The 14,191-nt window shown below is 33.5% G+C and overlaps 2 protein-coding genes and 1 pseudogene across 2 annotated transcripts in view; all 3 read right to left on the bottom strand.

Annotated features, from left to right (window-relative positions):
• The window catches only part of LOC106773278 (putative disease resistance protein At3g14460), a 66,412-nt gene that overhangs the window by 3,176 nt on the left and 49,045 nt on the right, over nucleotides 1-14,191 (bottom strand). The gene's annotated exons all lie outside the window — the stretch shown is intronic.
• LOC106774077 lies at nucleotides 1,450-2,924 on the bottom strand (annotated as a pseudogene).
• LOC106773277 (putative disease resistance RPP13-like protein 1) lies at nucleotides 3,072-4,356 on the bottom strand. The gene has a single exon (XM_014659983.2). The coding sequence runs from the start codon at nucleotides 4,328-4,330 to the stop codon at nucleotides 3,401-3,403; it is 930 nt and encodes a 309-aa protein (XP_014515469.1). The 5' UTR covers nucleotides 4,331-4,356; the 3' UTR covers nucleotides 3,072-3,400.

Below are 14,191 nucleotides of genomic sequence, written 5' to 3'. Positions count from 1 at the left end.
GATCATTGTATACATGTTGAGCAAGTGTGGTCTTACCCATCCCACCCATACCCACAATAGAAAGTATTGACAGCTTATTATCATTAGTGTCAGATCTCAGCCAAGTAAAGATAATTTCTTTGTCCTCATCTCTGCCATAAATAACCTCTTCAGCCACCAACGACGTTGATTCAACTTTTTTCTCTGACACCTTATTACCCAACCCAGATCTTACGCCACTATAAATTTTGAAATCTTTAACAATGTTTTGGTTGAAAAGAGATTCTAGATCATCTAGGAGTGCTATTATCTTGGATTCAAAACTGTGTACCTTGCTAGAACTGTCTGGAATTCAACTTCCAACTTAGTCTTGGAGAATTCATATTCTATTTGCTCCAGCAGATCCTCTGCATCATACAAGACGTCTCTAATCTCATCAAGCCATTCTTTGACCAATGAATTAGTGAACTGCTTTTGTTCTGCATCATCTATCACAGAATTGACGTCCATCAGCTTCCTCTTCAACTTTTTCAGTAGCTTCTCATCAAGATTTCTCCCACGAAAGAAGCCCAGAACTTGATGAGAATCGAGCTTGTCAAATAGCATCTGAAGAACAGCACCAAAAAGAGCACCACCAAGTGTTTCAAGGACAGGCATGGTTGGAAAGGAAGTGGCCAAATCTAGGAGAAGAAAGGATTGTGAAAATTGGAGTGAAGGTAATGCAGAGTTAATCTGAAATCTATTTTCTTGACAATGTCTTTACTTCAATATCTGTTGTTGACTCTTGTTCGCCACACAAATTGAAGTATTCAATACCTGTTTTACATTTTTTTAATTCTCGAGCTAGCTCAAATTTATTTAAAAAGTTTAAGTAATTAACAAAATAATAAATCAATGAATATCTTAGATATATTAAAATCAAAATTCCTTATTGTTATACATAAATTTATATTCAAATAATGACGGACGGATATAATTTAAAACATTAGTACGATTATTATATTTTAATATATTTTTATAATTGAATTTATTCATAAAGTGTAATAAGTTGTTCGAATGGGAAGTTTTTAGTTCGAAACAATTTTTTATATAACTCATCATTTTGACATTCTTAGTATTAATCATGAAAGTTAAATCTTCGTTTAGACGGTACTCTTGACCATACTTAGCTAAGTGTCAGTAACAGCGTCAACTTTATACAATTTTAGAAATGTTTTAACTATAAAACATGCGAGTTTTAAGAGTTGAAAGTTGAAAAAAAGGGTCAAATTTTATTAAGTTGATTTTTCTTTCCTAATCATTCAATTGAGGGTCAAACAAAAAATAAAAATCGTATGATTAGAGAAACTCATTTTTCTAATTTCAACATTTTGCATTTATTTTTATTGATTCTTTTTATGTAATCTATTGTATTTTATGTAATTCATGAAACATTTTAAGCAGAAAATAGTACGCATAGGTTATCCTGTACTGTTTTTTAACCATTACTCTGTTTCTTAAATATAAAGATTGCTAATCAACTTCAAAACAGAATAACGATAATAAGAGTGTATTCGATATTAAAACATATGCACTAAATAAGAGTGTATTTGAAATGCTTCAAAGATAGTGAGGAGAACCTGCGAACCAGACGACGTATGTTTCCTTCTACGTCATCAACGTATATGAATTTAATGTGAGGAATCTTTTCCCAGTCTTCACCTTCTTGTTTCTTACACCACTGTTTGAGCAACGGTCAACCTTCAATTTCGAGTACTGAAATGGATTCGGGCAAACCCTCCTCTGGCAAGCATTGTAGTATAGGACAGTTACTAAGAATCAATTTCTTAAGAGAGGAGAGGTGACAGAGACCCTGTAGTCCAGTTTCTTAAGATTTGAACAATTAAATATCTTTAGTTCACCAATAGAAAGTGGGAGCAAACCTTCACCCGGAAAACACTCCAAATCCACATTGCTAATGGACAAGTCTTTTAAGGAAGGGTTGGTTCCCCAAGCGCCCATTAGGGAGGCCACAACTTTGGAGCAATTCACGAGATACATGCTTTTTACATTTGATGGCAAACATTCCTCGGACAACTCCAGCTCTGGAGAATCCCGTATGCACAGATGATTAAGAGATGAAAGAAGGGCATACATGCATTTAGGCATTGACTTCAATTTTTCCAATCCTACAATAGTAAATGACTGTAGCTGAGGTGCAAATAATCCTTCATTGGAAAATGATTCAAATTCAGAGCATTCTATAATCCTCAAATACTTCAAATGATTGAGGGTGCGCCTGCGATATCATCTATAGATTGCGACAGTCCTCTATAATTAGATTCATTAAATGACAAAGTATGTCTGGCAATTCTTTCAGCTTGGGACAATTCATCAGACAAAGACTTTGAAGCACCCGTCATGCACTGCCATTCTTCCCATTCCTTCATACTATTAAAGATCAACCTTTCCAAGGATGCAAAAGCAGAAGAGCTATTCCCGTAGAAATCAGCATCTATCCTTTCTATGCAATCAAGACCATCAATTGTCAAGTCCTTCAGAAATGTCAAAAGTGCAAGGAAAGGCAACCATAGGCAATGCTTACAGTTTTTCAAGATGGATGGTGGACCTGCAAAAGACGCTTCAACGCTCAAGTCAGATATGTTGTATAAAGAGGTCTATATTTTAATTAGGATAACTCAAGGTCGTTTTACCTGAACGTTAATAGTATACTTATAAGGCTTGTGGTAAGTGCATTGATTAATCATTAAACTAGACAATCAAATTCAATAATACCTGCTAATTGTCCATTAATACCAGATTATGACATGTCAATCACTCATAAATAACGTATATTCACATTTAATATGACCATTAAACATATTAATGGGTCATTAATGATTTTTACCTTTGTGTTTATCTAATCATTGGTCGGTTGCCTGTTTTGGTTCCGAATTCTTCTGCTCGGTCACCGGGGTATAGTAGATATTTTATTCTTCAAATTTGTCTTATAGGGATTTGAGATATCTTTAAGATTTTTAATTGACAGCGGCTCTCCATGAAGATCAACTTCTAGTAATTGCTGAATACTGAACTCACTACTTTTGCCAACCTCAAACTTGTCCATCCACACGTGAAGATTCCTCAACTTTCCTAAACGTGAAGATTCTTCAAGGCCGCGCAAATTGGTGAGCTCATGCAAAGTCAAGGGCAGCTCCTTCAATTTGCACAAGTGTTTAGTTTCAATTCTTGCAAGTTATAGAGTAAACAGATTGAGTCAGGAAGTCTCTTTATGCGGGAAAATGAAAAGTCTAACGAACGGAGATGTATAAAATCGCCTATATTGTCAGGCACCTTAATACACCAATGCATTGAAAGACCCGTAAGAACTTAAAGTTGGATATTAACTCTTCTATTGACATCTCCCAATGCCTCCGAGAGGTTATAAATGTCTGTAACCCTTTAGCATCACATAAACTCGTATAATCTTGTGACTACGGGTTGTGACTAGAATTTTACTTCCTTTAGCCCCAGACGTAAGAGGAGTTTGTAATGCTTTCCATTGATTTCGGTCTTCATTCCAAACATCATCTAGAACCAGAAGAAACTTCCTCCCGGACAACCTTTTTTTCAATTTTCCATGAACCANTTCTAGGTCTCCACTGTCATCTCTTGAGTTAGTGAAAGCTCCAATAATTGTTTTGGATACTCTCAAAACATCAAATGCATCAGAAACGCAAACCCAAGCCTTTTCATCAAATTTAGCTTCTTCTGTCTTTGGATCATTGTATACATGTTGAGCAAGTGTGGTCTTACCCATCCCACCCATACCCACAGTAGAAAGTATTTGCAGCTTATTATCATTAGTGTTAGATCTCAGCCAAGTAAAGATAATTTCTTTTTCCTCATTTCTGCCATAAATAACCTCTTCAGCCACCAACGACATTGATTCAACTTTTTTCTCTGATACCTTATTACCCAACCCAAATCTTACGCCACTATAAATTTTGAAATCTTTAACAATGTTTTGGTTGAAAAGAGATTCTAAATCATCTAGGAGTGCTATGATCTTGGATTCAAAACTGTGTACCTTGCTAGAACTGGTCTGGAATTCAGCTTCCAACTTAGTCTTGGAGAATTCATACTCTATTTGCTCGAGCAGATCCTCTGCATCATACAAGACGTCTCTAACCTCATCAAGCCATTCTTTGACCAATGGATTAGTGAACTGCTTTTGTTCTGCATCATTTATCACAGAAGTGACGTCCATCAGCTTCCGCTTCAACTTTTTCAGTAGATTCTCATCAAGATTTCTCCCACGAAAGAAGTCTAAAATTTGATGAGCACCACCAAGTGTTTCAAGGACAGGCATGGTTGAGGAGAAGAAAGGATTGAGAAAATTGGAAGTGAAGCACAGTTACGTGAATGAAGGACTGACAAAAGATAATGAGTGAATATTGTGAAAATTGGAAGCATTTACTTCAATAAAGGAATGATTATTTCCGACAGCAAGAGGTGGGTTTGGTAAGCTGTGCAACATATCAACTTTGCTTTACTTCTTTTTTTCTGTTACTTTAACGAAATTTCTATCAACTTTAGTGAATCAGTCTATTTCAGTGACTTGCTTTATTAAAGGTAATGCAGAGTAAGTGTGAGATCTATTTTCTTGACAATATCTGTTGTTGACTCTTGTTGACCACACAAATTGAAGTTTCAATGCCTGTTTTATATTGCTAGCTCAAATTTATTGAAAAAGTTTAAGCAATTCACAAAATAATAAATCAATGAATATCATAATATACTAAAATCAAAATTCCTTATTGTTATAAAAATCAAAAGCATAACGTGGTTCCTGTAAGCTCATTCCATTTTATTTCTTTAGTAATTTATAAAAATTGTACTATCATCCATTCATAGGAATGTTATGTAATAGGTAATTTACACGTTAAATAATTGTTTCTGAAGTCAATTATTAATTATTGGTTTTTTATTCTTCCTCGTTGATTAATAGTTTTCCTTTTAAATCCATAGTTTAACATAAATATTGATATTGACTTTTTAAAAAATATTTTTTTTTCTTTTCCTGATGATATCTTTTTTTTTCGTTTTTCTGCTATTTTTATTGGCTATTTATTTATTAATTTTATCCATTGTTTTTCATATTTCTTTCTTACTTAACTAATTAACCTTGAACTATCATTTATGGTATCAAGTAGGTCCCTAGATCGTGGTTCCCAAAACTCAATAATATTAGTTTTTGAGCAATAAAGAGCGATCCTTTTTTTTTTTACTAAATTTACAAATGATATTACCATCTTCATATTAATAGATGATATTATCATCTCTATGATATCACCCCTCTCATCTCTTCTCTCTATAAATCTTTTACTTTAAAAGACTTTGGTTTTGGCATAGAGCTAATAGAGATATTAAAAGACTTTGGTTTTGGCATAGAGCTAATAGAGACATCTCTAGAAGGCTTTCATTTAGAATGACATTGTCAAACTTTGAATTTCCAATAACACAAGGAATAAAAAACATATCTGGATCCTTGTATTTTTGCGGTATTTCAATATGCTTCTTAATCAAGCTTGACACATTTCTTCCCAAATTCACAATCTCATTATCCCTAATACGTTTTTTTATTTATGTAAAGTTCTTTCAAAAAACTTGGCGTATTTGGGGATTTACTTAACAACATCAAGCAAGAGAATGTTGATCTCCACCTTTTTGAAAGTATTTAAGATCTCTTGGTCTAATTCCTCCATTTTTTTTTCTCGGCTTCAACCGATTGGGATATGGAGGAAGTGGAGAATAAGATGAAGAAGAATTTTTAGAAGAGTTAGAAGGTACTAACCTGGATTTATCAATGGTAGTCTCAGGTGATGGTTTACTTGGTTCTCCATTTTCATTAATATGTGCTTCTTCTTTCTCCTTATCTTCATCCTCTTGGGTTCCTTCGGAGCCTTGTACCTACTTACCCGTCCTTAAAGTAATAGCACTTACATTTTGCGAGTTGATCATTGTTTATGCAGGCAGTTTATTTGACTCCTTAGCCTCTAACTTTTTCACCCTCTGAGTCAAATCTACAATTGATTTCTTGATTTCTGAATTTTGCTCAAGCATTGTTTTCATGAAATCTTGCAGTGACATTTCAGGTTGAGATTGTTGCCTTTGTTGAGGTGGAACATAAGGTTGCCTGTTTTGCTGATACCTATTGGAAGATGAATCATGATAATTCTGGTATGGTCTATTTCCTCCAAACGTGTTTGCAGTAAAAGTGATAAACGTTTGGCAACTGTACCAATTATTGTAGTAATAAAATATCGTCCTCAGGAATTGAATGAGTTGAGTACTAGATTACTAAATTACGTAATTTTGAGCAACAAAAATTATTAGGTAGAATGATGAACATAAACAAGTAATGGAAATTCAAATAGTATAAACAACATTAGAGAATTGGTTTCATACCTTTTCATATAAATTCCTACCCTTTCCAATTGATGTGTGAATTATAATTATCCACTTGAGTTTATTAAGAGCTTGTTTAGCCCTAATTCCTTAGACAGACAAACATATTCATTGAATTATAACCCCCAATCCCTTATGTCAGTTACAAAATTCAATAAAATCATGAAGAACAAAGATTATCTCAATTGCAAACTAATTAGTTGTGCCCAATTTCCCAATTGTGACAACATCTAATCTGTTTTATTTATAATCGCAAACAATCCCCAATCTCTCAATTGTGAAACTGTTCATAGAATAGACATGAAAACATAAATAAAACACTGTGATAATTAAAATTAACTAAACATCAATCAAAAATGTTCAGAAATTATAATCCAAAGTACTACATCAATCCTCTAACAAAAGGAAATTTAGTTCTGCATAATGTAAAAATTAAAAGCAAACCAAAAGAAGAAGAAGCATTGACAATCTGAATGTTGATGTGCCTCCCGGTACATTCCTCCCTCTTTATTTTCAAATCCTATATATTTATATATTTTCCCTGTTATTAAATCTTCTCCTAAAAATCCTCCTATAATTCCCTTTTTTAGGAAAGTATTTACTCCCTCTAAGTAACTTCTCTCAATTTCTATTTAATTTTAATCTCTTTAAATCCATGTCATAAAAGAGATTAGTAACTGCTCTGGAAAGTTTCACAGCTCATGGAAAAATTCCCAATCTACATGTACTCCTCTCTACTTTCAATTCTACAATTCCTGACGTAAATCCACAGGTTGTGGTAAAAACCACAACTCACTTGTGAAACTCTCTGTTTTGCCTTTTGTTTTCTCGAGGTAAATCTACAGGTTGTGAAAACATTCACAACCCTTGTGGAACTCTCTGTTTTGCATCTGCATTTTGGAGCAAAATACACAGGTCATGGAACTGTCCATAGCTAGGTCATGGAACTCTTTGGTTTCATCTCTTCATCTTAGACATCAATTCTTCCCAAATTTTGATTTTGGCACTTAGAATCACCAATCTACAAGAAAAACACAAAATCCCAATGTATGATCCGAAACAAGGATAATGCATGACTAAATCATTCAATTAATGCAATTATGTATGCAAATGGGCTAAACTAAGATATGAATGCAATTACATTTGATTCACACATCAAAAAGCTTGAGATGAGTTTTCCACAATAGTTTCCATCAAGCCAGGACATTCATCAGTGTAGTGATCAGTTGAAATGCAAATTCCACANTTCTTAGCAATTTGTGGAGTTGAGGTTTTAAACAGACATGCAATCTCGTCGAGTTTTCTTTCTAACTTATTCAATCTTTCATTTATCATCTTCCCATCAACTACACCATTTTCAATTTCATGTACTCCTTTCAAAAACATTCACTGAATTTTCTCTTGTTCCATATTGTTGATTGTCTGTCTTCCGTTCTATTAGATCTATACCATCCTCTGGTGACCTTTCTAAGAAAGATCCTCCGCTTGCAGCATCTGCCCATGACCCATCAGTTGGACTTAAGCCTTCATAAAAGCTTAGAATGAAGTCTACCATTTGGATTTGAGGGCATAAAGCACATAGTTTCTTGAATCGTTCCCAATAATCACTAAGATTCTCTCTATCTCTTTATCTTATATCTTGAATTTCTCTATGGATGGCAAATAATCTAGATGCAGGAAAATACTTTTCAACAAAGAGTCTTTCAATAGTTTCCCAATTAGTAATCCGTGCAGAGAGATAATACCATCAATCTTGAGCTGCTCCTTGAAGGGTAAAATAAAAAGCTCTCGTCTTAAGGCTCTTTATTGTGATCCTGGGAGATCTAAAATTTTCGCACATGTGGAATTGTCTCAAGTGCTTGTGTGGATTCTCCCTTACAACCCATTGAACTTCGGTAAGGCATTTAGCAGGTCAGGTCTCAACTCTCACTCCTCATTAGGGTATTCAATGTTACTTCGAGTAACTATATTGTGGGAGGTGGCTAGTTGTTTGATGGTTCTTTGTGCCATTCTGTTTGGGTTAGGATCAGGTAAAGGATTAGATGGTATATTTGTTATTGGAGATAATGAAGGTGGTATGGCTTCAGATGTAGGACGTGTTCCCTCAGTAGAACACACCAATTTCAAAGTTCTTCGTACCTTAGGCAAACTCCTTTCAACTTCCGGATTAATTTGATAGAATTCTCCCGGGTTAACACTGGTCATGCACTACGTAGTCTGCTTGAAATCATTTCTCTATTTATCACTTTTTCTTTTTCTTTTTTTTTTTCTTTTGTCCTTACTTTAGATAAAGACTTCAAATGAGATAATAGAGAGTTTGTTTGGGTCCACTCCTAGGAAAGAGAGGTGCGTCACAATGGACAACTTAAGTACCAAGTCTTTCCTAGTCAGAGTATATTCAAACTAGCCTCATGTATTTCTCAAAAGAAATTCTTAATTTAAACAAGAACAAAGATTTTGCTAACAAAAAGAATAACTAAAAGCTACAAAATAACCCAAACTAAATTAAATGTATATGTGCTAGAAAAAAAATAAAAACAAATGAAAATTAAAATAAAAATTAGAATCAAAATACTAACCGTAGTTCCTCGGCAACGACGCCAAATTTGATATTGTCATTGAAGCTATCAAATTAATATTACTTTTTAAGGTAACTTCAGTATTGGCAAATAGTGTTCAAGAAAGTAGTTAGGGCCAAAGTAACCCTGAGTCATCACCAAACGAACACGGAATTGCTTTTGAATATCTTACTCTTATGAATCATATGCAATGCTTATGAACAAAACTGAGATTGTTTAAAGAATATTGTAAAACAAATAGGAAACTTAAAAACAATTATGAAGTACCTTCTCAATTGATAGTAAAAACCCATTTAATTATATGAAAGCTCCTAAATTAAATCAAAATAGATTCTCAATTAAACTTAGAAACCCTTGAACTCATATAATCAATATGCATGTAGATTCAAACACATTATGATGCAAAAATATTTGCTTTTAATATGATAGAGAGATGAAAAACAAAGAGAGAGAACAACTTAAATCAATAATCAAAATAAACAATTGTATTAATTCACTCAACCTCAAAATCCATAGTGAAATTATGGCAGAATAACCTTAGATGCTTAGCTCTCCATGAATGGAGTTGAATACATGATGAAATAAAAGAGAGATGAGTGGTGAATGAATGAATGAAGTCCCTTTTCTGCCTCCCCTGGGTCTCTTTATATAAGACTCAATTGGACTTGAACTCTAAATTCCAAATAACTAAAAGATTTAGATAATTACAATACTATTTGGAAGATACTTTCGGTTGATATTCCCAAATTAAATTAATTCAACAACTGGATTTTCCAAAATCGCAAAAAAGCCCTTGAAGTTCCTTTATTTACACTCCAGCTCCTTCCGAATTTATCCAAATTGCACAAAAACTTGACCAGACTTAAGGAGTGTTGACCAACTTTGACCAAATGGACGTGCCAACGGGATGCCGCCACGTGTCCGCCTCTTCCTTCCCATTAGGGTTTCAGATTGGGGAAAGGGCTTCCCCTTTGCTCCTGCGCCGTTCGCCTTGAAGGAAAAACGAAACAAGTCTGCCCCTTTGATCTGCGACGACCGCGCGAGAGACCCTAGGTCTCCACGGTGCTATGCGACGACGCTTGAACCTGGCTTCTGGTTTGCTTGCAGATCTGATTGTGGTTGCAGGTTGTGAAGGAGATCGAATCACGCTTGGTGGCGATAGACGAAGGAATCGCGATTCTGGTGGCTGATGCGATTCGCGTTTTGCAGAGGCAAGGGCTGCTCGCGGTTTCCCTGCGTGCAGGTTCGAGAATGGAGATGGCTCTCGCTGATGATGGAGGCCGGCGGCCATGGAGGTTCATGACAACGCGAAGACGATTTGGGCTGGTGCGAGGGTGATTGCGCGGCCATGGTGCGATTTGGGTTTCTCACGGTGGCTGCCTCGACGGTGCGATCAAGTCAAGGCAGTAGCGGCGACTTGGATTTGGTGATTCTCGTGAGTTGTGTTTCTGGTTTCTTGGTTTTTCTCATTGCAGGCTATGCGAATGGAGGAGATAACTTTGTGCAGGAGGAGGCTCGCAGTACTCCGGCGGCAAGGTGGTTGTTGTGCGACGGCGGCTTGGGCGTTGATGATGGTGATGTGTGTTGAAGGTTGTTGTGGTGCGTGGAGATAGTGGTTGGCCGTGGAAGAAGGTGGCGGTGCGGCGATATGCGCGTGGTGGCCGGCGCGAAACCGTGGTGGTGGCACGAGGAGGATGGCGGCGGCGGCTAGGGTTTCTGGAGAGAAATTAGGGTTTGTCTTGAGACTGTGATGACGACGTGTCAGGAAGGTGATGTGGCTAGGTGTGGTTGGATAGCACTTAGAGTTTAGATTGCCACATGGCATGATGTGATGGAGTCTAATTTAAGAGAGGTAAGAATAGGAAACTTAGGGACTGTACCAGAAAAAGCCTTAGTGTTTGGCTTTGTTGGTCTGTTTTAGAAATAAGAGTGTAGAAATAGGAGTGTATGTAGTGATTTTAGGAGGTGCAAGTCTAAAGATCGTGTATTCGGTCAATTTAAATATTTTTTTCAAATAAAATCTTATTTTTGGCTTTAAATTATAATTTATACTACTTTTCTAAAATTTTTGAATTGATTAAATTCTAATTTTAGCACATTATGATATCAAAGAATAGTTTTCATATTAAAACTTACTTTTTTCGTCTCGTTAATTCCCAAATTAATAAATTTAATTGTCACAAAATTCACTTTAAATCAATCATTTAAACACACATATTTCATAAAAAATGTGAATTTTAAAGTATAAATGTCATTTTTTAATATACACTCATAAACCATTTTAATATTAACATGTCATTTTTTAAATAAATGAAAAAAAAATATTGTTTCATACGTCCTGAATTGCTCACAAGAATGTAATCCATGCATTATATTAGTTAAAAAAAAATTTATACCAACTTTTAAATTTGTATTAAAATATGGGTACATAAAATTTTTGATTTTTTATACCGATTTTGTAACCGATATAAAAATAAAGAGATGGATAAATTTGTATACAATCTATACTTTTTATATCGGTTCGCTAACAAACAATTATAAAAAGATATGACATTCTATACCAGTTAACACTTCAACTAGTATGAAGTAACACTTTTCATAGTGGTTAAAGCTTTAATTGATATAAAAATATGATTTTCTATACCACTTGTTACTCGAATCGGTATAGAAAGTGATTTTTATACCGATTAATACTAGAACTAAAAAGTCATGTTTTTTAATAGCAGGTTTGTATGTGCTACTATCACATACAGGCCTACATAAAATTCAAAGAGATAGAAAATAATCGAGATATATTAAAGGAACAAAATAATGACTACTTCCTATTATTTACACATCTAATAATTCTTCCTAACCTCATCAAACAATGAATTCATCATCTAATATTTACACAAAAAGTATTTAACATCATCTTCTATAAACATTTAAAAGGAATAAGGTCTACAACTTCCGAACTACGTTTAGGACCTCTTGCTCTAGTGGAGAACATTACCGAAATTCTACACAATGAATAGTTTGAGTCAATTTATACTCATAAATACTTAAGATTTAGTTATAAAATGTTGAAATTACCAAATTCCATAATTAAAATCTTGGTAGCTAATATTAGTGATCAATTTAGAATTGAATTCACAAATTAATTATAATTTTTTATTCATAATAAAAACAGTTTTAGATATCAATAAATTTAATTTTATAAATGAATATTTAAATTAGTGATTATAATAACTAATTATTTATCATCTTTAAAATTGATTATAAGATTTTTTTGTAATGTTCTTTATTATAGGAATCCTTGTACTCACGCTAAATGTAAACTAAAGAAAATAAAAAAACATAACTTAATTAATTATTTAATATTAAGGAAGAAAATCACAACAAGTGTGTTTAATAGTTTAATAAAAGTAACTCAAATTAATTAACTAATTGTTAATAAATGATCTTCTAAATTAAATGAGCTTTATAAGGTTTACATTTAAACTAAAATTTTATATTTTTATAAACAAAAATATATCATTCTATAATTATAATTTTGATTTTCTTTTAAAATCATCAACTTTCATAAATATTTCAGTACTTCTGTTTTTCTAGTAGTTGTTTAGGTTTACTAGACGAGTCATTTTATTTAACGAGTTGACAAAATATATATTATTGAGAAACGTTATTTACATCAAGTTGTTAAATATTTTTAATTTGAATTGTCTAAAAGATTAAAAAATATATAAAGAATATTACAAATAGGATAATAATTAATTATTTCTATGAACTTAAAATAAGTAACAATATAGATAAAATTTTTTATAGATAATAAGAAATTAAAATATAAGAGGCAATCTCTGTCACAAACAAAAAAGGTTAAATAAGTTATGAAGTAAATAATAATCTAAAAATTAGAAGTTAGATCAAATAGTTTATAATAAGTTAAAAATCATAAAATAAATTATTAAAAAACTTTATGTTATAGATCTCTGTAAATTTTAATATCTCAATTATGCATATTCGTTTTATCATTTATCATCACAACCATGTTAAAACAAAACAAAACCATGGGATAGAAAATCAAACAAATATTAAGAAAAGAAACATTTTTATTTTACAAAGAATAACAATGTTTTGGAGGCAATGAAGCATCTTATAATGTGATGGATTTTGGTGCTGTAGGAGATGGCAAAACAGATGATTATGGATCGCCGTAAGCCTTGCTTCTTTTTCTTTTTTTTTTGTTATTTCTAATTTTAAAACATATATAATTGTAGTTTTGTTTACGTGATTTTGATGTATTGTAGCATTTGATTTGGCCTATAATAAGATATTTGGTGTTAGGCATTTTTGAAAGCATGGGAAAGTAGTTTTGTCTTATTATTTCTTTCTTTTGCTTCTAAGCAGTTACCTAGTTGAATCAAAAGTTTGCTAAGTTTTCTCTAAACTCAACTCTTTCATTTGCAGAAGTTCATTTTCATGATGGCTCCGGGCACGTACTTCAACTGGGACACTGTTCAAATTCTCAGTTCAGAAACAAACACCTTCAACATGCTGGAAGAAGTAGCAACACCAAACCTTCAACACCTTTTCTCCTACTACGATCAAAATGTTTTTCTTCCAACCGCTTCTTTTGAGAACTACATTGAACCAACTGGTGCTTCTCTTCAGCCTTCAGATATTGACACTTCTCTCTATGATCCTTCCAGTTCCTTTGCTCATTCTATCATCTTTCCAACTTCTCAACAAGATACTCTACTCCCATCTCCCAAACGCCAAAAATGTTGCTGAGAGTGAAGTGCAAAAACTTACTGCACAAACTGCCCTGCCATGCAGTTTATACACAGACGAATTTGTTGTGCCTTATTACATATAAGTTGTATTATTTGTCCAATTTTTGCTCATTTCTTGCGTAGTCATTATCTATTTGATAACATTTATATTGTTCACCGTCCGGTCTCTCTTAGAGTGACCCATCCGGTTCTTTTTCCTTTTTATCTTTTTCGTTCGGTTTCTTTTTGTTTACCCGTCCGGATAGCCGTCCGGATAGCTCGGTTCCTTTTTTTCTTCGTTCTTTTGTTTCTTCCTTTGTATTGCCTTTCCTATATATATCTTTCCTTACTTGTATTTTTGTTATCGATAAATGAATACAACAGTTTCTCTTTTTCTCTTCACTTTCTCTCTTTTGCCACGCTATAATTCTA

Source organism: Vigna radiata, chromosome 9 (genome assembly GCF_000741045.1).
Source record: "Vigna radiata var. radiata cultivar VC1973A chromosome 9, Vradiata_ver6, whole genome shotgun sequence".
NCBI lineage: Eukaryota > Viridiplantae > Streptophyta > Magnoliopsida > Fabales > Fabaceae > Vigna > Vigna radiata.
This window is presented reverse-complemented; position numbering and strand designations above follow the sequence as displayed.